The sequence below is a fragment of the Dunckerocampus dactyliophorus genome, chromosome 13 (genome assembly GCF_027744805.1).
Source record: "Dunckerocampus dactyliophorus isolate RoL2022-P2 chromosome 13, RoL_Ddac_1.1, whole genome shotgun sequence".
NCBI classification, from domain to species: domain Eukaryota; kingdom Metazoa; phylum Chordata; class Actinopteri; order Syngnathiformes; family Syngnathidae; genus Dunckerocampus; species Dunckerocampus dactyliophorus.
The window spans coordinates 4,662,172-4,685,676 of record NC_072831.1 but is presented as its reverse complement, the minus strand read 5'-3'; the positions used below and the strand labels follow the sequence as shown (position 1 = coordinate 4,685,676).

Sequence of the window (23,505 nt, the reverse complement as noted above, 5' to 3'; positions counted from 1 at the left end):
ATATAGAAATATATTTGAACAAAAACCACAGGAATAATATGTGATAACCATAATGGGTAATAACTATAAACACATACAACCACACACACACAGAAAAACAACAACACTGAAACAAAACCATATGCTTTGGGTAAGACAATACGTTGTTTGCAATCTCAAACATACCGGTATGCATGTTCAGTAATATTATTTTCCAGAACATATCATGTGAATGAATCCTTTTACGTCAGTCATTCAGCAGCAAAAAAAAAAATTGTTTATCCAAATGAAGGGTCATGCCGGGTCAATTGTATGCAAACTGGCTTGCTAACTGCACTGTATACAATGCCTGCTAAGCACCATTGAAGCACTGAGATTCTCCCATTCCTTCAAGTAACGCAACCTTCGTCCCTTAAAAAAATACATATATCATGATATAACAAAAAAGGACGTAAATGTCCTCTTAGCTATTATAAAGCTATATAACCGAATCAATTCTGGACATACATTTAATCAGAGGAATTTTACACGATCGAAAATATCTGCGAGATCGACAGTGCAAAATGTTCGTCGACAGCCTTTGAACTGGCGATTTGTGCAGTTAATAGCTGCACATGCAGGCATCTTAAGGCAAAATTTGTGTCCAATCCGAATTCATAAAAAGTTCACCACGAATGCAAAAGCTTGTCGACAAGTGTTTCTTGCGAGTGGCAATATGGCGGCCGTGTGGCTTCACAAGTCATCGCCAATGAGCTATCCAGATATATTATACAGAGCAGTGATGTAGACTCACTCTCTCCAAGGGTCGAGCTCACAAAGTTCACTTCAGCTATTTGGAGAATTGGAACCACACTGTTGGCGGTGGAGATTCACCGTTGATGTATAACAACTGACAATGGCCCCTGACTCCAAGAAGTCATGTCGTTTTGACAATTTAAGAGCATGACTTCCGGTTTGTGATGTATGGCGTACCTCGATGATCAAATATGGTGTTGTAACGAAATCTCGCAAAAAAAAAAAAAAGTTTACCCATCGAAATTATTCCCCAAATATACCAATTATTCCATAAAATATTGCGATAAGTTACATTATAATATTGGCTACTATATTAAAGACGTACAATTATTAAACGGCTTCAAAATTACCTTTAGGAAAAGAGCTAATTTACCTAACACCACCATTTTGGGGAAGCCATAGCCCGGCATAGTCACATGACTGTCACTGGCCAATCCCAAAACGAGGGACTTTAGTTCAAGTACAAAGCTGCATAGACACATCGAAAGTGTTGCTGACATGCCTTTATAATATAAAATTGTACAACAGGAGCATGGAGTCTTTTCAACATTAACTGTGAATTAGAAAAAAACAAACCAAAAACAACTCTTACACGAACTTTATATTAACGTGAACAATGTCAAGTCTTTTCACACACATGCATCACTTGTGGATTTGACATGAACTGTATTTTTTCTTAACCATGTTGTCTATTTCTTTTGGTCACAAGGCGGTGATGGGGTAAGGTAAGGGAAAGGTGAGCGTGATGGACAGAGGCGGGTTAAAAGGATGACGTGAACAGGGTGTCAGACAAATTACAAACTTCCAGTCACCAACACACATTCAATCTACAGACATGACTTTCAGTATATTTTGACTGGTTTAACTTCTTCCAGTCGTAGAGCTTAGTAGACTTGGAGGGAATGTTGCAAGTGAATATTTCCGGTCTTTAAGTCAAGGCGATCGCCGACGATTCATCCACCTCCATCACTCGGAAGACTCCAAGCTTCTCCTTCCTTGTGCGTCCCTTTTCTTTATCTGCAAATGCACACATCATCCTCACTTAAGTTCAAAATGGAAATACCTCCTCAATACCAGGTCTTTATGGTACAAAATCAATTTTCAAATGATTTTGTCCTGTTTTTTTCCTGTTTTATTAGCTTGGCTATGTTGTAAATCATGCCGCTACATCAATATACTTCAGAGTTGAAAATAAATTGGAAATCAGTGGTATTGCACATCTCTGCTATAAACTAAGCTGCGTCTCAATTGGTGCACTTGAGTACATACACTTAGTCATTTGAGTGCACACTTGTGTACTTACAACTTAAGTCTTTTGGAGTCACACTGAGATGTAGGGCAAAATGCAGCCGCCCACTGTCAATGCTGCACTCAAAATGTTGAGTGTGCAATGATGGACCATGTGATAATGTTCCATTGAGCGGTTGCCATTCATTATTAAAAAAGGAGAGAAGCAGCATGACAAAAACAAGCAAAAGAACAAAAAAAGAGGAAAAAGTCAAGAGTAAAAAAGACAATGAGAAAGAAGACAAAATAAGGAGATGAAAACGAACGACAAAAAAGACAAAATGATGGAAAAGACGAGGAAGATGACCAAAAAGACAGACAAAAAGATAACCAAACAGACGGAAGACAATGAAAAGACGACCGAAAGGACAAAGACAGGGAAGATGACAAAGACAAAAAAAAGGACAAAAAAGACTAAGACAAAAAAAAAAACTGAAAAGACGAAGACAAGACCAAAAACACAAGACGATGAAAAAGACAAGAGCGTAAATACAAAAACAATGGATGACGAAGAAGAAAGATGACAAAAAACAGACGACAATGGGAAGACGACGACGGACAGGGAAGACGCCGAAGACAAAAAGACAGCCGAAAAAGACGAATACAATGACAAAAGACAAATGAAGACGAGGAAGACAAGACCAAAAAGGAGACAAGACAAAAAAAGAAGACAGAAGACAACGAAAAAGACAAGATGGATAAGACAAAAATGAAGGGTGACAAAAAAGATGAAGACAATGAAAAAACAAAGAGGACTACAAAGACGACAGAAAAGACAGACAGGGAAGACGACAAAGACAAAAAAAGACAACTGAAAAGATGAAGACAAGACCAAAAAGACAAAGACAAAATGAAGAAGAAAAACGACGAAAAAACAGAAGACAATGAAAAGACGACGGACAAGGAAGACAACAAAGCCACAAAAAGACAGCCGAGAAAGACGAATACAATAACAAGACAATTGAAAAGACAAAGAAAAGACAACGATGGAAAAAACTAAAAAGGCGCCAAAAGAAGACAAAAAAAGATGACAGAAGACAAAGACAAAAAAAAAGACGGTAAAAAAAGACAAGAACAAAGGATGACTAAAAAGACGAAGACAATGAAAATACGACCCAGGTCTACAAAGACGACGGAAAAGACAGAGACACGGAAGACAACAAAGGCTAAAAAGATGAAGACTAAATGATGGAAAGGACGACAAGACCCAATAGACGACAAAAGCAGACCAAAAAAGACAAAAGACAAGACGGAAAAGACAAAAACGGATGACGACTAAGAACAAAGATGACAAAAAAGACGGAAGACAATAAAAAAACTAAGACGACGAAAGAAGACAAAAACACGACAAAGACGAAAAGATGAATACGATGACAAAGACAAAAAAAGACAACCGAAGCAGAGTTCCTGCGGACATGTTGTAGCATTGTCAACTTATGACTGTAATCCCTCACCACTTTGCACTTTGAACTTGTACGTACGTACGTACGTACGTATTGTACTTTATTAATCCCACAGCAGGGAAATTCACTTGTTACAGCAGCAAGCAAGACACGCAAGTAAAGAATACATAGTGACTACAACATGGTTCAGATGGTGCAGGTGTTGTAGAGCCTGACAGCGGTCGGTATGAAGGACCTGCGGAACTTCGCGGCTTCACTTTTTTTTCTTCTAAATATAATGAATAAATCAGGTTTTTCGTGGTTGAATACTGCAAAAAATATGCATATTTTCATTTTCAAGCATAAAAATGATTAAATTAACTAAAATACAAATATAAGGCATACAGAAGACGCATTCAAAGACGTTATGATATGCAGTGTTTGTCTACACCAGCCACTAGGTGTCAGTAATGTTACATTAAGACAATATCAGTACAGAAAACAAAAACAGCAACTCTCCCAATGTTAACATGGAAGTCTATATTATGTCTTATTTATGTGTTCTTATGACTACTATATTAGGTAATAGGAGTGTGAAGGTGGACATGGGGTGTTAGTTCATATCTACAGGGCTCTAATAATGTTAAAAACTGTATTTAGAAGGTCGTAAACAAGTATTCTATGCTCTATGAAAATATTCCATTTATAAATAAAGAATTCTACTTTGTGGAAATTCAGACATTTTTGGTAATACTGCAAGAACAGATTGCTTGATTCTGAAATGAAAGTAGTCATTCTTGGCTAATTTGGGGTTGCCGAGTATGAAAACCATGTTTAAAAATGCTCATTATCTCTTGTTTTAAAGATACACCACCCTGTGGCATACCATGTGCCCACAAATGGCAATGAAGGTAGGCCACGTAATGTTGAATACAGAACCTATATTCACTTCCCAAGAAGTGCCGAGTTGAATCTTCATAATCTTGTGACAGTATGCACATAAAGTGTATGGCGACATATCACATTGTGTATTACTCCCCTCTACGTTACTATGTAATGAAGAACCTCGCATATCTTTAAAAAATTTTAGCTAATAAGATTTTTTTGATGGTCATATTCCTGTTCAGCAGCTCAACATTGACCAAGGGTGATAAAACGTTTTATCTCAGAAGCAGACATTTTTTGAAAATTGGTAGACCAGTGTTGTCAACATAAGCGGGTTCCACTGGACTAAATATGTCCATTAAAGGGGCGGTGTTGACCTCCGAAAATATTCATGCTAATGTATTGTTGAGTGCTCACCCAACAGGTCAGTGCGGTCCAGTAAAAAATCCAGGTCTTTATCGCTGATGACCTTCCCCTTTGATGCTTTCACTTCCCTAAAAAGAGGCAAAAGTGTGAAATTCAGTCCAAAAAAAACCCCCCAAAAAATCAAAATTGCAGTAAAGAGTCTTACTTCTCAGTGCCTCTGGCTTGGAGCAGCTCCATCAGCTCATCCAAATCAATGCAGCTTTTAGTTTGGTTCAAGTCTGCCCTCCCACCTTTGAACTTATCTGGGGGTCAAAGTGAAAGGAAAAAGTTTAAAGTAGAAATGCATCATTACCCAGAAATAAATAGAAAAAGTGGACTCACTTTTGTGGATGACCATCTGTTCCAGCTTCCTCTTCACCGAGGCTCTCTCCAGAATCTTTTGGTCGATGGTGTTTGCCGTGACCAGCCGGTACACCACCACTGGTTTGGTTTGCCCGATGCGATGGCAGCGGTCCTGAGCCTGCAGGTCTGCCTGGGGGTTCTGCAAAGAAGTCAACATGTTTACTTGGCTACTACAGTTACATAGGCCAATACATTGTTCTGATTTATATTTACATCTAAAAGTGTAGTGAATCCATTTCCTGATTGTGCAAATATTGTACAGATCAATATATATATATTTTCGTTCCATCACATTTTTAAAATAAATACTCTGATAATCCAAATATGATATTCGTAGATTTTTTCCAGTGACCCCCACCCACCCAGCTGAAATTTTATTTAATAATTTCCTGAATATCCAATTATCAAAATACATATGCCAACACATTTCCTGTTCTCCCCCTCACCCCCCCAAAATCTAAAATTGTAATGAATACATATTTAATACATTTCCTGATAATCCAAATATTATATAACCCAGTAAAATGTTCTCATTTTTCTCACCTAAAATTTCAATTAATACACTCCACGATTATCTAAACATTACATAGGCCAATCAATTTCTGTGTTCATTTCCTTTTCTTTTTAATTTTTTTTTGGACAAAGTCAAATAAGAGATACATTTTTATTTTACCTTTCCAATCCACAATAAAAAATGTAACAATTCCTTCCTGTTCTAAGGTGTTTTTTTTTTTTTTAAATAGTCAATTGAAAAGGTAAAGGTATATATATATATATAAAATATTTGCCATGTGCCAACCCCCCCCAAAAAAACCATACTGCGTGCCACTAATGATGTTTATCTCAATGCATGTGTATACAGGGTGGGCCAAAAGTAGGGTTCCAGTTACTTCATTGTTGAGGTGAAACAGATAGTGGGGTAACTGTAACCCTACCTTTGGCCCACCTGTATAATGTGACTCATGTCGATGTGCACCCACCCAGTCGCTGTCAAAAATGATGACCGTGTCAGCAGCTGTGAGGTTGATCCCAAGCCCTCCGGCTCGAGTGCTGAGCAGGAAGAGAAAAACTTCCGGGTCTTTGGAAAACTTTGTCATCTAAAAGAAACGCCGTGGCGTCAGTGGCATTGAAATGAGTACTTGGGCATGAAGACAATGAAATGAACGTACTTTATCCAAAATAAAGCATTCCATCTGCACCTAGCCATAGTTTGAATTGATCTTGTAACTCACATTCTCTTCCCGGTCGGCATAGGCCATGCTGCCGTCCAGTCTGCTGTATTGGAAGCCACGCAGATAGCAATAATCCGTCAGGATGTCCAAAATGGATGTCATCTGACTGAAGAGGAGAACCTTAACAACAACAATAACAACAACAAAGTGTTTTAATGTGCGAAAGCACCGGATAAACCAGAAACATTCATTTGCGGTGTTTCCCATACATTCACTTATTTGTGGTGGCCCGCCACTAATGCATTTGGACCGCCACAGACAGATTGAGGCAGCCTTTTTTCATTATTTTTATAGATGAAGTTATGTTCCTCCTCATTTCCTTAAGAATGGAAAAAAGTAAAGTGACCTTCACTTGTACAGTGCTTTTGTACCTTGAAGGTATTCAACATGCTTTGACACGGTCACATCATTCTGCAACATCAGTTATACTGCAAGTTTGTAAACTTTGCTGATCTCCAATGGAGGTTAAATCATTTTGAGAGCAAGTGCAGCTTCTCACCATGTCTTTGTTGCTTAACAAACGCACTACACACGATTGAGCGAAGTTTGCGACAACCCCGCAAACTTGCAGATATTTTTTTTGTCAAATAAAGAGGTGACTGGTCCTCACGGACTCACGCGCAGCACAATATGCCATTTTAGGACGTCGACACGCGCGGCTTATGTAAGGAAAAAAAAAATATTTTTTCCCCTCTAAATTTAGTGGGTGCGGCCTATACACCGGAATTTACGGTATACATAACGTCTACACCGTGACTGATTCCATGTGTTCATGGATCATCTTCCATTATAATTCATTTGTTGTGTCACAACACACTCATAAGACGAGGTGATACACGAGATTGGGTCTACAAGAATGAGATGTGACAAGATTTTAACATTCCTTAATAAAAGTACAATGAAAAAAATATTTGAAAACATTGACAATATATTGCAATCTACTAATATAATTTCTTCTGCACTGTGTGTATGCTAGTGGCCTCACCTCCACCCACTGACACAAAGAGACAGTATGGCTGACAAAAGAGCTCACTCCTTTCATGCCGTTGTTCTATGGAACAAATGCGCCAAGGTGCTGAAACTGATGTCTGTTTAGAGGCAAGATTAAAATGGTCGCGTTTTAATCTGACGAGATCTTGTGGTACCTGCAGTGAGTAGCTATACATTTTATACTTGATAATATGTTTAATAAGTGTGTGAGACATAACGAAGACAGAAAAGGGACGGTTGTGGAGCTGAATCTAATTCAATACCTACAACAACCATGATCTGAAATTGGCAAAGAATGTCACTGTCAAGCCAACAGGAGGGTTTGGAGGGGGTGAGCTGGGAACTTAATCCTCACGAAAAGTGGGGATCTACTGTATTACTGCTCTTAGTTTGAATTTAACACGGTGGCTTAAAAGTAAATCATGTCATTAATATGACAGTCATAAGTAAAAAAAAAAAAAAAAAAAAAAACATCAAACAAGGTGTTCTGTTTCACCTTATGTCCTCGTTCCTTGAGTGCAGGCAGAAGTCTGTCAAGTATGAGGAACTTCCCAGAACTTTCCACCAGCTGCTCATCGATCTGAATCAAGGATATGACACTTAAGAGCTACTTTAATAATGTACTGTAGTCATCTGTCTAATCTATTCGCAAACCTTCTCTGGGTTTGACGTGAAAGAACAAACGTGAATGCTTTACCTTGAACTCTTGTGTGGCTGGATCCAGGGGGTATTCCACCAGGTAGGGATGGTTGCAGCATCTCTTGAGCAGCATGAAAATATTCTGCATCTTTAGGTTGATCTGAGCGTCCAGTGGGCACTGCACGTCCAGCACCGGAGACGAGCTGAAATTGGGGGATGAGGGAGAAACTTCAAGTAACAACCACACAATTATATCCACACACGTTATTTCAGCAGTATTATAGTAGTATTGACTGGACTTTGTATAAGCCTGGAGGTTTGGAGCTGTCCTCGGAACAAGTCTGGAGGTTGGGTTCAGCAGTCCAGATTTTCTAGAAGTCTGGAGGTTTACAAGTCAGGAGTTTTGATAACTGCAAGCTTTTTTACAGCCTTGTCATCGGTGTTAAGTCCGGAGGTTTAACCCAACCATAAAAATTTGGAGGTTGGGTTCAGACCTCTGGACTTAGTAGAAGTCTGGAGGTTGGGATTTGACTTCTGGACTTTTATGAAGCTCCTCCGTGATCTTATGGAGTAGGGGTGTGCGTGCCCGAGTGATCCTAGGAGCTATATTGTCTGGGGCTATATGCCCCTGGTAGGGTCTCCCAAGGCCAACAGGTGCTCGTTGACAGAAAGTGATTCAGTAGACCCTACGAGAAACAATGGGAGTGCCCAGCTGGGATAAGGCCCGTGGGCAGACCTAGGACACACTGGAGGGGTCATGTCTCGCAGCTGGCCTGGGAACACCTCGGTGTCCTCCCAGTGGAACTGGAAGAGGTGGCAGGAGACTGGGAAGTCTGGACTTCTATGACATATGAGACGGCTGACACCGCAACCCGGATAAGCAGAAGAAAATGGATGGACTTTGCCAAAGTCTGGGGCTTGTGTTCTGACCTCTGCTCCTGCTCCTTCTGGATCTTCTCCAGATATTTTTCCAAGCTGGATGGTGTGTCACTCTCCACTTCGCTGTAGTCTACCACTTTTTGATTGCGCCGCTTTGGTCGACCACTCGACGTCAAAGTGACAGGAGCTTCAGTCTGAAAGCAGGTCAAACACCGAGTTAGCTTTTTTCCCCGCTACCTTTACTGACGGGGTCTGTGTGTCTGACAAGTGACTGTAGTCTTCTCAAATCCAAGGTGTCTCATGGCGACTGTGGCAAACTGATATTTTTATTTATACAGTGGAACTTCGGATAGCATGTTTTTTTTTTGGTTAACATCGAACTTTTATGGCAAAATTTTGCCTTGGTTTGTGTACATTTTGCAGTTAGAGTACAATATGGCGCGTGTTGTCCTGTTATTAATACAGTGCGTATGTACAACTGTGTTCATAATGTATTTTGATCACAAAAAAGTCCTTGTTAACATCCTTAGCTTCCTAACAAAATGGCAACCGGAACCAGAGTGCAGCTCCGTCACCCATCTAAGACATCCGTCACCCATCTAAGACATCAGCGGTTGACTCATGAATGTTAAAGGGTCCCTGACATGATTCATCAACTATGCTTAAATATGTTATATATTTTGTAATTATGATCTACATTGTTAGATTTTTGGACAGCGAACGGTAAATTCGCAAATCTTCCATTTACAGTTCATGGCACCACCCATGACAAGCTAGCTCTCGCTGTTCAGTCTCATTTCCGGAAATGACGCCAGCGGGGTACTATAGCTCAGGTAAACAAACATGGCCGTGTACGAGACGGAGGATGTTTACAGTGATTATAGCGAATATTTGTTATATTAGTTGCTTATCCAATTGTTTTAAATCTGCTTCTTAACTAGCATAAAAGGAGTTTTTATAGCCTTTTTTATTGTATATTTCACTGTCACTCCCCACAGCATCGCCGTCAGAAGAGGTTTACGTAACAAAATGCTTTATAGCCTTGTCTCTATCGTGGAAGTGTTTAGAAGACATGTCAACAAGACATGACTTAAGCTGTTCTGTGGCAACTTTGAAATAGTGGTCGTTCTTGTCTTTTGTTTTTTCGCTGTGTACCAGCGTAATAGCATCCTTTTTGAAAATGCATTCATACTGTACTTTCAAGCCAAATGCTTGTTGTAAAGATGTTCCTTCACAGCAGTAATCACTGAAACCATCACTGCAAAGAATAGAACTCGAAGTGGGCTTCCATCTGTCGCTCGTTCTCTGCACTTACTTGGTCCATTTTTGTCTTAAACCTTCCTCTTTTGGAATAGAAATACAGTATCACTCAGATACTACAGTATGAACATCCAGCAGCAATACTACAATTTGGCATGACTACTATTTTGATAAAAGAATATACAGAAACAAGCCGACTATCTACCCCGAGAAGTGTTTGTTGTCTGCTTTAGCTGAGACGTGTCGCCCTCATGATGTCACTTAAGGGAATGAGGCTGAACAGAGAGAGCTAGTTTGTCATGGGTGGCGCCATAGCAAAGTTGATTAATCATGTCAGGGACTTTTTTTTTTTATAGCTTTACATGCATAAAAAAATTCTAAACACAAATAAATGATGATTAAAGTGGATAAATTAAAATTTAAGGTTACTTTTACTTTCATTGAAGACGTGATTCTTGCCAAAGACAATGTGGCAGTGAGATCAACACGGACACCACCTTCCTGTTTTGCCGAGTTATTTTTTTGAATTCACTGGTGTTTCTCACCTTCATCAAAATGCTGGCATTTACAACTTTCTTTTGCTCCACTTTAATGAGATGAGGAACACTATTGACTTCTAGAAAAAACTCATGGCAAAACGGGAAGGCGGTGTCCATTGATCTCGCTGCCACATTGTGTCTTTGGGAAGAGTCACACAAAGAATGTCTTCAAATGAAGTTAATTGTTCATTATCCTTATCCTTTTCATTTATCATTTCTAAGTACACTAGTTCCCCAACTTGCGAACATCCGACTGGATCTATATTTTTTTATTTTGCCTTGTAGTCGCTCAATCAGTATTTATACTGCTACTGTACATGCTTGACCAGTAGAGGGCACTGTGACACTGCTAATGGGACCAACAGAGGACGTGTTAGACGCTGGGGAGATACAGTGTAAAGCTAAATTCTACACCACCCACAGAACACTACCTCTTTTAGAAGAGTCTAACCACGACGATGATTTGTCCTTTTTTTCCAAATAACTCCTCCTCAACGACGTATGCTCGACCACTCCTCTTCAAAGGTAAATAACATTTATCATTACGTATTATATCATTTTTATTATTGTTTTTTCCATTAATTATCCTCGTTTAATATTACTACTGCATCCAAACTCATATTTACATACATACACATATACTGTATATGTATACACGGTCATGTAGTACCTATATCATTGGTAATATTACCTTTTGCCCTACTTAAGAACGATTAGACATAAGAACGGTCGTCTGGAACGAATTGTGTTCGTTAGTTGGGGACTTAGTGTACATTGATAAGACAATAGCCACCGCAGGAAGAACAAGGAACTGCCAAGATTAACTTATTCAGGTCCAATGTGTCTTATTTCAAAAGAAAAAAAAAAAAAAAAAAAAAAAAAAAGAACGATTAGACATAAGAACGGTCGTCTGGAACCAACTGTGTTCGTAAGTTGGGGACCTAGTGTATTTATATGAATTCAGAATTGTTTTCTGTGTGTAAAACTATAAAAACGTTTTGGGGTTTCTGGAACAAATGAATTGGATTTACATGATTTCTTATGGGGAAAAATTTGTTTAGCAACCTTCTGGAGCGAATGAAGGAATTTGAATAGTTGTGCACCTAATTGATAGTTAAAAAGAAGCCACTTGCACTTCATGAACTCTGTGGACATTTTAACAGTTAACATGCACGCATGGGATTAGCGTGACCTTTCAGTTTTACAGCACCACCAGTTAGTCCCACATGGCACTGCATTACACAAGCAGTGTTTGTACTGCTCCACAGTCCTTTAGACACTTATTTCTGTTGGGTGGGGGTGCACTCAGCTGATGAATAGCCTAGTGTGTATATCCAAAAAGAGCAGCATTCTTGATTCTGCATGCACGTCCTGAATGTGAAAAGTGAATGTTCAGAGGAGATACCTTGTTCTGACCAAGAACTTTTGCTATAGTCTTGTTCACCACGGCAGTGTAGAAAATCTCCTGTTTGGCGGTCAGAGGGGCATAAACAATAATCTCCTTCTTCGGAGGAATCTCCAATGTCACGTCAGTCTTCAGTCTCCTCAACAAGAATGGCGTCAGAATCTGGGAAGAAAAAGCAAAAAGTCACAAAAATGTGTGCGTACCAAAAGACAATACCAGCTGAACAGTGTACTGTAGAGTGTTAGAGAACTAACCTGGTGCAACATACTCAGGATGTTCCCTTCGCGCTCAGCCGCCACCACACTTTCTGCCTCACAGAGTGTGTCAATGTCGAACCACGACTCAAAGCTACACAGTAAACGATACGTTACAACATTATTACGTTATTTGTCCCCAGGATGACTTTCTAACTCATCGTGCATAGAATTAGTTCAATAATTGCGGCCGTAGTAGCCCTCTGTCACTGACACTAATGAATACGTTCATAATTATCAGTACATTCAAGTAAATAAAAAGATATCTTATTTTATGTATTTTTTGTATACACACACACACACACACACACACACACACACACAATTATATGAAATTATTTCTATTCATATACACTATAAAATATAATTTGGTTTTATTTACAATTGTATATTATATTAAAAACTATAATTGTATTTATTTTACTCTAAAATAAATAGTCTATCATAAAACAAAAATACAATTATAATTAGACAAGTTTTTGTACATGCACAAATCTCTCTTCTATATATTTTCCACAGTGAATCACTTTGGGTATCTTGAAGAGCTATATAATTACCAGTACTTCAAAAAAAAAAAAAAAAAAATTCAACGGATGCATTTTGTTAGTTGTTGTGGTATAATCCAGGTTAATACTGCCATGCTTTTATTTTGAAGCTTACTTTGTACTGAAGAGGAAGTCAAGACATTGGTATACAGTTCCACACTAGCGTGGCGCTTACCTCTTCAGGTCATCAAAGACCTCTGGGAGGAGGAAATTAAGAAGGGACCAGAGCTCAGCCAAGTTGTTCTGCAGTGGAGTCCCTGTAAGCAGCAGCTTGTTGTCAGTGGGCAAAGTCTTCAACTCCCGCACCAGGCGACAGTTGAGGTTTTTGATCCTGTGGCCTTCATCCACTATCAAGTACTTCCACTGACAGCGCTGGAAGAGAAAACAGCATCAGCGTCCATCCTTCACGGGTACTCTGTGAGTATGTTTACACCAATGGGACTCCAGCTCTTTGAGACCAGCTGGATCCAAAACATTGACACTTGCCTAAAAGCCTTTCATGATCAAACAAATGCTCACGTGACATCTACAGTGTATATGATAAGTGCACTGACTTAATACTGTTAAACTACTTTATAAGAGCAACCCATGAATACACACACGCACACCGACCTAAAAGCTAATACACACAGAGAGATCTAGATTTCCATCACTAAATATGATATGTATTGATTTTATTACCGCCATCATTTAGTACTTTAACTACCACCTTTTTATTTATTGTTTACTACTACTGATTCTACCACCAATACGACTATATATTTCCTACTCCTGCTGATACTGCTGACTTTTACTACCACTACTATGACCACCGCTATTATTTAATATTATGACCATTATCAATCATCTACTACTGCTACCAGTACTACCTATTTATATTTTTTACTGATTTTTTATTACTATTAATTTATAATATGTCTTATGTTTTATTTTATAATTATTACAATACTACCGCTACCAATACTACTACTACTACTCATTTTTGTAGCCATTTAGTACTACTGCTACTGCTAGTCTATTACTGCTACCACCACCACCATTACTACTGCTTTTACTACATATTATCATCTACTACTGCTGCTACCAATACCATTACCTATTTATGATTTGTATTAATTATTACTAAAGGTCAGTTATTTTTAGGTTTATTATTTTGGTAATGTTACATATTATGAGTACAATATCATCATCAGCTAATAGTATTACTACAAGTACTATCCCACACTACCAATACTACTACTACTACTACTACTACTACTACCGCCACCACCACCACACTGGAGCCTGACCCAGCTAGGAGTCGACCACCAGTCCTTTATTTCCCTCATAAAGTAGATGGAGTATTTAGGTAAATGGGCTTCTTGCCATAGAGTTGTAGTGCCTACTGGTAACCAATCTGATCAGGACAAAACACAGATGGTACCTGAAGGAATTTTCTGTCAATCATGGCTATCTCAAATGAGGTGATGACAACAGGACACATGTTGAGGGGCCCCTGGGGTCTGCGCATGTGCTTCAGCAGTTTGCTCCTCTCCGATTGGGGGCCGTGATAAAGAAGCACAGACACCTAGAGGAGATCAGCCACATTAAGACCAAGACGAGCTATGTGACAATATCGGTTATTATCGGCAATAATCTGCAGGACAATTATCATCCAGAAAAATGTGTTATCGTGACAGGCTTATACGGCACCTAGTGACAGTACCACAATATAAGCAGTACCCCCGCACACCTACCTGTGGCGTAAAGCGCTTAAACTCATTGATCCAGTTCGGCAGAGTGGAGAGCGGCGCCACCACCAGGAAGGGGCCCATCACTTTCTTCTCGATCATCATGGCGATGTGGGCGATGCACTGGATAGTCTTCCCCAGACCCATCTCATCAGCCAGAATCCCATTGATGCCGTTCTCCCACAACATCTGACAATGACGGGGCAGAAGACACGAAAGCAAGTTCACGCTTACAAAGATCATTTCAATGGATGATTAAAAGGATTGAATTGTGATCCAACAATATTGTAAGATTTGATACACTTCCGGAAATGAGACACTGTACATGTTGACCACAATTAGTTTGAAAACAATTTAGCCCAACTTTTTACTTAAGCAGCTCCACCAACTAAGCTGAATTACCGTCCTCATCACCGAAATCTGACCAGAACTCGGCTCACTGGACCTAGTGGGGGGTAAGTCACTACCTGCTGATGGGGGTGTCATACAACTTCAGGACAAAAAAATCCCAAGTATCCCTTTTAATGTGATCTCTCCCCTCCCATGTAATTCATTCAGCCGCCGCCTTGCACAATAGAAACAGAACGACTTGAAAGAAGACATCCCGCCAGGACAGGGAAACTGCAGTAATACAGGGGTGTACAAGCGATGGTGCAAGCAGAAACAACAGGAAGCACAAATTCTCAGTGTGAGAGCAGGCCAGCAGGGGCCAAGAGAGAGAAGGGAACGTGTGCCCAATCCTAATGTCGCTACGCAGTGTCCTTTTGAAATAATGCAAAACCACCAAAAGCGCGGGCATACATCTGTCGGTTAAGGCTATACTCACTCGAAGCCACTCGATGCCCTCAATCTGGTACCACCTCATGACCCCGCCTGTGAACAACTGTGGCTGTTGAGCAGGGACTGGCTGCCCGTTCACCTTCCGATCAGGGTCCAGGAGATGTTTGGCGTTGTCTCGCACCGTCTCGGCCAGGCGATTTTTGATGTCTTGGTTGGAGTCGCTCATGCTCTCGATATCCTTGGTGTCTAGTTTCTTCTGGGCTTGAGCCACTTCCTGATATGAAATGTTCACGTTCGAGATAGCATGGTTGAGGAAGTCTGATTTCACCACGTTGCAAACTCAGATTTATTGAAACGTTCACTTTCTCAGGCAATTTATCTCATAAAAAAAAATAAAATTGTTATTTTTGTTAACTTTTAAAAATCTTTTAAGCTCAACATTCATCACAATTTTTTGGGATAAAGTCCAGCAAAATGTGAAATCCTGGAAACTGAAAAGTTGAGATCTGTGAAAAAACAAAACAAAAACTTAAAATCTTACCGCTTCTTCCACTTTGGCTTTCTTAGCTCGTGACATGATTTCCTGCAGTCAAAGTCAAGCAGAATTCGTTTTTCAAAACAGCCTTTTTCAAATCCGTCAGAAGACAAAGTCAAAATGGGACCGTACGTCTTTAGACATGACATCTGCAATTTTGTAGTCGTCGCCTCGTCGTCTCTTCTTTTTACCTAGTTTAGAAGGAACACAATCAAAGCGTCATAACTCAACTTTTAAAGGAGCAACTAACTTTTGTATGGAACAGGGGTGTAACGCTATACGTGTTCCTAATCGGATATTTGGGTTCTAAACAGAGGCGCACCGATTCAGCACACGGTGCGCATTAAAAGAGAGGAACGGAAGTGTTTCATTCAAGAGAAATGCAGTAAACCAAAGTTAAACATTTGAGGAATTATGTGTAATTACCTTTACTGCTATATTGAATAGAATTATGATATCAGCTACTTTGTTTACCTTTAAACTTTAAAAGTGTCAATGTGAAATACTAATCATTAATATTTGCAATAGTATTTCAAAGTTTACAAAATGTTTACACAATCGTGTAATGAGATAAGCAAGCAAACCTTTCCACTAACCTTTTTCAGGCTCAGTGTCGTTTGCGTTCTGCACATAAAACACAAACAGTGTTCAGTGATAGTGAATATATTAAATCAATAAATTAAATCAATAAAAACCTCACTTTTTTGGCCTTCTTTTCCAGTTTTTCTTTCCTGAGTGTCTCCTGGTGTGTAGAAAAACAAGGCAAAGAGGAGGACTTTGTTAAGAACTGTTGCACTGACATGCGCACGCACGCACACACCTCGTTCTGCTGTTGCTCCATCTTAGTCAGCAGAAACTTGGAGTAGATGTTGCTCTTCTGGAGCAAATGCTGCAGCCTTTTGAAGCGCATTTCATGAGGGTCTCTCTCCCAAGACTGACGGGCCTTTTGGTTGCAAATATGAGCAGAGTTGAGACACAAGGAGTCCATCATCTATCTGTACTGTCACAATGCCAGCCAGTCACCATGCAGGCTGATGAGAGTGCTTCACAACAAACCTCGTCCATCATTTCCTTCTCTCGCTTTTCACCTTCTGCCATCAGATGTTGCTCTTCTTCTTCCATTTCCTTGGTGATCAACACTTCAGATGGCACATTTTCACTTTTCACACTTGCATCTTCAAACAAAATTAGATAAGAAATCCATAAATGCAAATAAGTGGACTTTGTGTACACAAATATACACATTGTGTCACTTCTTGGGCTGAACCAATTGCCTAATTGATTTTTTTCCCCTAATATTGTGGTGTAAAATGAGTTTGTCTTGTCTATTTTTCAAAGCACATAATGGATGATTTAAACATGACTAAGATAATATTAGATACACAAATCAGTATTTCTTGGAATTATTTTTTTTTTTTAATATAGCACATCACATCACAACATAAGTAACTTAATAACTTTTATATAGAATAGGTCTATACAGTGGTGTGAAAGGTGTTTGGCCCCTTCCTGTTTTCTTAATTTTTTGCATGTTTGTCACACTTAAATCACACATCGTACCAACAGTAAAATACGGTGGTGGTAGTGTGATGGTCTGAGGCAATTTTGCTGCTTCAGGACCCGGAAGACTTGCTGTGATAAATGGAATAATGAATTCTGCTGTCTCCTGAAGGAGAATACTATCGGGATGCTGTGGCATGACCTTAAAAAGGCGCTTCATGCTGGAAAATGTGACTGAATGACAACAATTCTACAAAGATGAATGGGCCAAAATTCCTCACAAACGCTTCATTGCAGTTGTTGCTGCTAAGGGTGGCCCAACCAGTTATTAGGTTTAGGGGGCAATCACTTTTTCACACAGGACCATGTAGCTTTGGATTTTTTTTCCTCCCTTAATATGAAGTTTCATTTAAAAACTGCATTTTGTGTTCAGTTGTGTTGTCATTGTCTAGTATTTAAATTTGTTTGATGATCTGAAACATTTAAGTGTGACAAACATGTGAAAAAAATATGAAATCAGGAAGAAGGCAAACAGTTTTTCACAACACTGTATTATTTTAGTCAACTACATAAACTTATTTTAACTTACCTAATCTACTCATTTGTAACTTTACATGGTCATGTTTACAATTTCTGTAGTGCACACAGTGGAGCGATCGCATTAAAGGATTTTGGCTTTGTGGATTATTTTGGAGTCTCTCTATACATTTAAAGACTCCTTCTATACATGTCATCAAGTAAGCAGCAGTGGCTTTTTGTGGAGCTTTCTGTTTGGGATGAGGTTCTTTAGTTACTGACCCTTTGCAGCTCCTGTCTCCATAGCCGTGCCCAGGGGCTCCTCAGACTCATCTGGTTTCGGGCAGTGAGGGGAAACACTTCGACTGTCTTCCTTTACGCTGTCATTGGAGAGAACGGTAAAGATGAAACACAGCCAGAAAATCATTCATACTTGTGTTCGACAAAACAGACAACACCAAAGCTCAATTCATCACAGCAATTTTCATATACTAAGCATATACAGTATGTACAAGGGGTGGATGATACTGGTACCGATGATATATGTGTAAAAGGACTGTGTAAACAATATATAAATATAACAATGTAACAACTGGAACATCAAAAAGCAAATATTCCTACAAATAAACATGGAAGAAAACAGAAAAACATCACTTAACGCGATAGTAATCGGCCCCATGCCGACACTACCCTTGACAACATGCTATCGATATTTAGATCAATATTTAGATTACACATTTCGGAGTAGTCTTTTATTGTGGCCAGCCTCAGGCACACCTGTGTAATCTAATCAGCATCTTGCTATGCCACACCTGTGAGCTGGATGAATTATGAATGCTCACTGTGGCAATGTGAGTGTTTTCATCGTCGCATTCACATTTCTTACCTTTGTTGTGAAGAAGGACACGCATGATGAATGTCGAAGAAAACACACACACCAAGCTTTTCAGGAATAATAAGAAAATGGGCAATTGTGGACACGTGGCCTGTAGGTAAAACGCCAACTGTTTACAAGAAGTTAGAACCAAATGCATGCAACTTACCGACTCATTGTGTCCAAACTCGACGACCACGCTGAACAATGTCAATATTCGGTTTTAGCGAACTACAACCAGCTTCCCGGTTGTACTTGCTTATTATAAAAGTACCGATGACGTACTCACAAGTACTTTAGAGTGACGTATCGGAAATATCACAGCGGATACAACCTTCTTTTTAATCCCTATTAAAAATTTCAACGGGTATTAGCATTGTTTTAAGATAAAGGGAGCAGAAGTTTTGGTAGCGAGGTTCAAAGTTGAGACAACGCTAAGTAAAGGAAAAACACGACATGTTGAGCAAGTAGTAAGTAGTCGTTTTGAGCCTTTCAACTTAAAACAACAATTGCTGAGTTGCCATGTCGAAGTTGCCACGACACTCGTCATTAAAGTTTACTTTGAAAGAAACGTTTCACTTCCGTTAGGTTTTGTACCTAAATTTGACTGCTTTGATTCAAGACGCAGCGAAGAAAGGGTGGTGCTTTTGCTCCCTTTCGCGCCATTCAGGACGAAAACACTTGTTACAAAATCAGGGGGTAAGTCGTTTGTGAACACAACTACTGTTGTATTTTACAGATTAATGCAAACGGGAGAATAGCTATGCTAATACACTACTTTGTGCAATACACTACACTACCCTATCCCGTCGTATGCGTTCATGCAATGTCATTTTTTAATTTGCAAAAATAAAATAGCGCACCCATGTAAATTGACAAATGGACGAAACCAAGACGGAGTTTTCCCGCGAATTCAGATTTCAGGACGTTTCTTCGTATATGCTTTGAGACGGACAGTTTTACTCTAAAGTCTTCTATAGTTCGCCAGAAAGACAGACTTATCAAAAAATAGTTAATAGATATTTCTTCTTTTAAAAAAAATACATTTATTATATTAACTGCGTTTTATTTATATCATTATATATGCTATAATGTTTATTTTATTTGTAGATTTTTTTAAATGATTTACTTTATTATTTGTAAATAATTAAATTTTATTTATTCATCAACTATTAATTCAGCTGAACTTTTTTGTATAATGATTATTCCATATAATATTAATATTATGTGTGTATATACACATGAATGCATATACTGTACGCGTGTATATTATATATATATATATATATATATATATATATATATATATATATATATATATATATATGTATATATGTATATATATATATATATGTATATATATGTATATTTATAATTTAACAATGTTTTAAAGATGACATTTGCCATTTATGTTTAACAGGATGTGTCCAGGATATGACGTCATTAAACCCAACGATTTCTGGCGTAATCTATACGCATGCGTGGAACCTTTATTTTCGGGCGGGTTTATTCGAAGTACAAACAAGATGGAGTTGACGTCTGCTTTGCATTTTTTGAGGTTAAACGAAATCCCACAAGGTATGGTCGGAAATACGGATCATTCTACCACCGGTGACGTATTATTGAGGAATATGGTTCAAATATATCGCTCTATCTTAGGTTATATTTACTGTTGAGCTTGTTAGCTAGTCGTAAATCTTTCTTGTATGGCCTCGATGTGACTGTTCGTGAGCACGTATTATTCAGAATTGTTTTCCATTGAATAACCATCCAGGTTTGAGAAATCAAATATAACATGCGTATATCTGTGCATAAAACCCGTTTTGTTTTCCCGTGATTTCCAGCCTGGGTAGATGCAATGTGGGATACAGAATTTACTGAGGCGAAGCTGATGGAAGATAACATGGAAGAGGAGTTGGCAGCCTGTGGAGATGAAGCTTTCAGACGCCTGTACAAGAGTCTGTTGCTTTATGCTACTCAGCCGTCTTCAAGCAGAGATGATGGTTCACAGGTATATTCATAATATAGTATATTTGGTCCCCTCGCTTCTTCTTCAGGGAATGAAAAAGAGTGAAAAACCATCATATATCCTCCATGATGCACTGATGAATGATTCTTACAGTACGCTATGTATGTGGGATTTTTTGAAACCCGCATATTTTTGATATGTCCATAATTCAGTCAACCAAAAAATCTTGACCGTCTGCTCTACTCTAGAGTATTTGGGCACAGCTGGAGGAGAATGGCGTGTCAATGAAGACTCTGATGGCCGTGCTGTCCTTTTTTGTGTCGCGAGGAAGAGCTAAAGCAGCCAACGTTCGGCAGAGGGTGGGCAGCCTGCATGCTGCTGCACTTTACCTGTTGCTGCTTGGAATCCCAGGTAAGTCACCACACAGTAATGTCCACACACCATAGAACACGTGTGTGCAGTCATTATGAGAATAAAGTCAAAATACTGGGCGAATATAGTCCTATTACAAGATAAAAATTGTCGTCGTAGCGGCTATAAATAGCTGTACACCCGTATTACCCAATATAGTAGACAAAATAAAAGTATAAGCCATTTAAGTCATAAATAAACCTCCTGCTCGGGCAGCGTCGCAGTAAATGTGTTCCCTAGGGAAGCTTAGTGACGAGTGGAGTGCCTGTCTCACCGAACAATTACTGACACCAAGTGCCCAACGTACTTTCACAAGTAAAATGCTTCTTCTGCCTTGTATTTGCATTTTAGTTAATTTTATTAGTTCATTTCACCATTTTTATGCTTGAAAATGCTTCATTAAGGCCAAGTAAAAGTAAAATTTGCTGAAATATGCATATTGTTTTTACTAATAATAGGCCGTATTCAACCATTAAACAGCAATCATTTATTACATTTTTTTTTAAACCGCAAAAGAGTGAGGGAATGATGTTGGTGCCGCGATGCAGCGAGGGACGATTGTAATTGGTTTTATTTTATAAAGCTGTAATATTATGAGAAACTAAACAAAACTCAGAATTTTGAAATAAGGTTTTTATTTTTTTTTCCCGAAAATGAGTTTGGGAAAAGGGTCTGATATTATGAGAATAAAGTCATAAGAGAAAAAATGTTGTCATCTGACAGGAAAAAAAGGCATCATTTTACGAGAATAAAGTGCTAATGTTATGGCAAAACAAAAGAGAGAATAAAGTTGCAAATTTTGGAAAATTGGGTCGGGGAAGAAGTAATAATTTTACAAGAATAAAGTAAAAGTGTTATGGTAATAAAGTCATGGGTTGGTTTACAAAATGTAAAATATCAAAGTGGCCCGTCCATCCTTTGATTTTTCAGTAGGGACACCCCTGCCATAGAAGTTACTCTTTTTGAATTCAACATTTCTGGAAAGTTTGTGCATATAATTTATTCGGGTAATTCCAATATTATACAATATGGTATATTTGCGCAATAAACTGCGCTGTCCGCCACCATGGGCAAGACCAACTGTAAAGTATGTTTGTACGTTTCTTCCAGGAAGCGTCGCCAACAAAGTTTTTCATGAGATTTTGCTGGACACTTGCCTGAACACATCCTTCCAATGCTGGCCTCAGGACTCTGGCAAGAAGCGCAAGAAGGACGGTCTCAAGAGTTCTCAGGCAGAGGGCAAGCGCTCCAAATCACAGCGGAAGGAAACTCTTGAGGTCTGAGCAATCACCTGCACACGACGGTGATCCCTCATTTATCGCGGTTTGTGGTTGACCCGACCGTGATGAGTGAATTTCTGCAAAGTAGGATTCCTTTATTTATAAATGGAATCTTTTCGTAGTTGGAACATAGTAAACCTGTTTACGACCTTCTAGATAACATTTTTAACATTATTAGAGCCCTCTACTCATGAAATAACACGCATATAGTCACCTTTATACTCCTATTACCCAATATAGTACACATAATAGGAGAAAAAAAATAATAATATATACACACACACACACAGTCAAACCTGTCTTAGCGGCCACTGAAAAATCCCCCGCAGAAAATTTACGTGTTTATAGACCCTGTGTATTGCAGTCACCTGTCTAACGTGGCCAGCGGCCACCCATTTTGTATCCCTTGTTCAATATCTGACCGCATATAACGGCCAAAATACCGACTCAAGCATAAGCTTCATGCACGAAAAAGTTTCATTTTTTAAGCAATGAAGCCGTCGTGTGTGCACTTTAATTACTGAGTCGTAGCTCAGTCACAATCATTCACAAGATCCACACAAACTGTCAGTTGTTCGACATAAAAAAAAAAAGCCGTGTTCTTTGGAGCTTGTTGCAGACAGTGACACCGTTTATTTCCTGCTGTGAGACAATGTGCACTGGTCAATCCTGTAATGCCGCTTGTTGTGGGGAAGGAGAGACTCACGTCGCCGATGCACTTTAATGGCTTTATTAACAGCGGAGAACACTGCAGGACTTTACATCCACGCCAACATCCACACACTTCCCAACTCTCTTGACACTCAAAGCTAGCACTGAGCCTAGCTCTCCTGCTCGTGACGTCGCACCATCACTTCCCGTCACTTCCTGATGAACTAAAGCTGTAATGACACTCTGCCGTATATATACAAGTAGTAGCACAGCTTTGTTCTGTGGATGGTGTAGAATAACAAGCCTAGTTGTTGCACACTGGTCCGTTTTGTTAAAATGTCATTGTAGCAACTCAGAATGATTCTCAATAGTTTGTGTGGCCCCCACGTGCTTGTACGCATGCCTGACAACGTCGGGGCA

General features: G+C 39.1%; 2 protein-coding genes across 3 annotated transcripts in view; one reads left to right on the top strand and one right to left on the bottom strand.

Moving 5' to 3' along the window:
- Positions 1 to 1,262: 1,262 nt before the first annotated feature.
- hells (helicase, lymphoid specific) lies at positions 1,263 to 19,213 on the bottom strand. The gene is made up of 23 exons (XM_054797354.1): positions 18,944 to 19,213; positions 18,183 to 18,280; positions 16,941 to 17,059; positions 16,705 to 16,827; positions 16,585 to 16,626; positions 16,481 to 16,508; positions 16,017 to 16,075; positions 15,891 to 15,932; positions 15,396 to 15,623; positions 14,576 to 14,758; positions 14,263 to 14,406; positions 13,015 to 13,211; positions 12,295 to 12,388; positions 12,041 to 12,202; positions 8,888 to 9,030; positions 8,016 to 8,160; positions 7,815 to 7,898; positions 6,329 to 6,448; positions 6,077 to 6,193; positions 5,076 to 5,235; positions 4,900 to 4,996; positions 4,746 to 4,822; positions 1,263 to 1,791 (listed from the first exon to the last, which is right to left on the bottom strand). The coding sequence occupies exons 1-23, from the start codon at positions 18,949 to 18,951 to the stop codon at positions 1,703 to 1,705; spliced, it is 2,559 nt and encodes an 852-aa protein (XP_054653329.1). The 5' UTR covers positions 18,952 to 19,213; the 3' UTR covers positions 1,263 to 1,702.
- Positions 19,214 to 20,218: 1,005 nt separating this feature from the next.
- ncapd3 (non-SMC condensin II complex, subunit D3) overlaps positions 20,219 to 23,505 on the top strand; it is a 35,846-nt gene continuing 32,559 nt past the window's right edge. For both annotated transcript variants that reach the window (XM_054797353.1, XM_054797352.1), the window contains exons 1-4: positions 20,219 to 20,352; positions 20,619 to 20,785; positions 20,992 to 21,154; positions 22,265 to 22,431. In XM_054797353.1, coding sequence (XP_054653328.1) covers positions 20,301 to 20,352; positions 20,619 to 20,785; positions 20,992 to 21,154; positions 22,265 to 22,431 — 549 coding nt within the window. In that variant the 5' untranslated portion in view covers positions 20,219 to 20,300. The remainder of the gene's footprint in view (positions 20,353 to 20,618; positions 20,786 to 20,991; positions 21,155 to 22,264; positions 22,432 to 23,505) is intronic.

Coding starts and splice junctions, on each gene's coding strand:
- hells (XM_054797354.1), bottom strand. Junction 16,627..16,704: donor TGGAGCAACAGCAGAACGAG/GTGTGTGCGTGC, acceptor TCTACACACCAG/GAGACACTCAGGAAAGAAAA. Junction 8,161..8,887: donor CAGAAGGAGCAGGAGCAGAG/GTCAGAACACAA, acceptor CCCCAATTTCAG/CTCGTCTCCGGTGCTGGACG.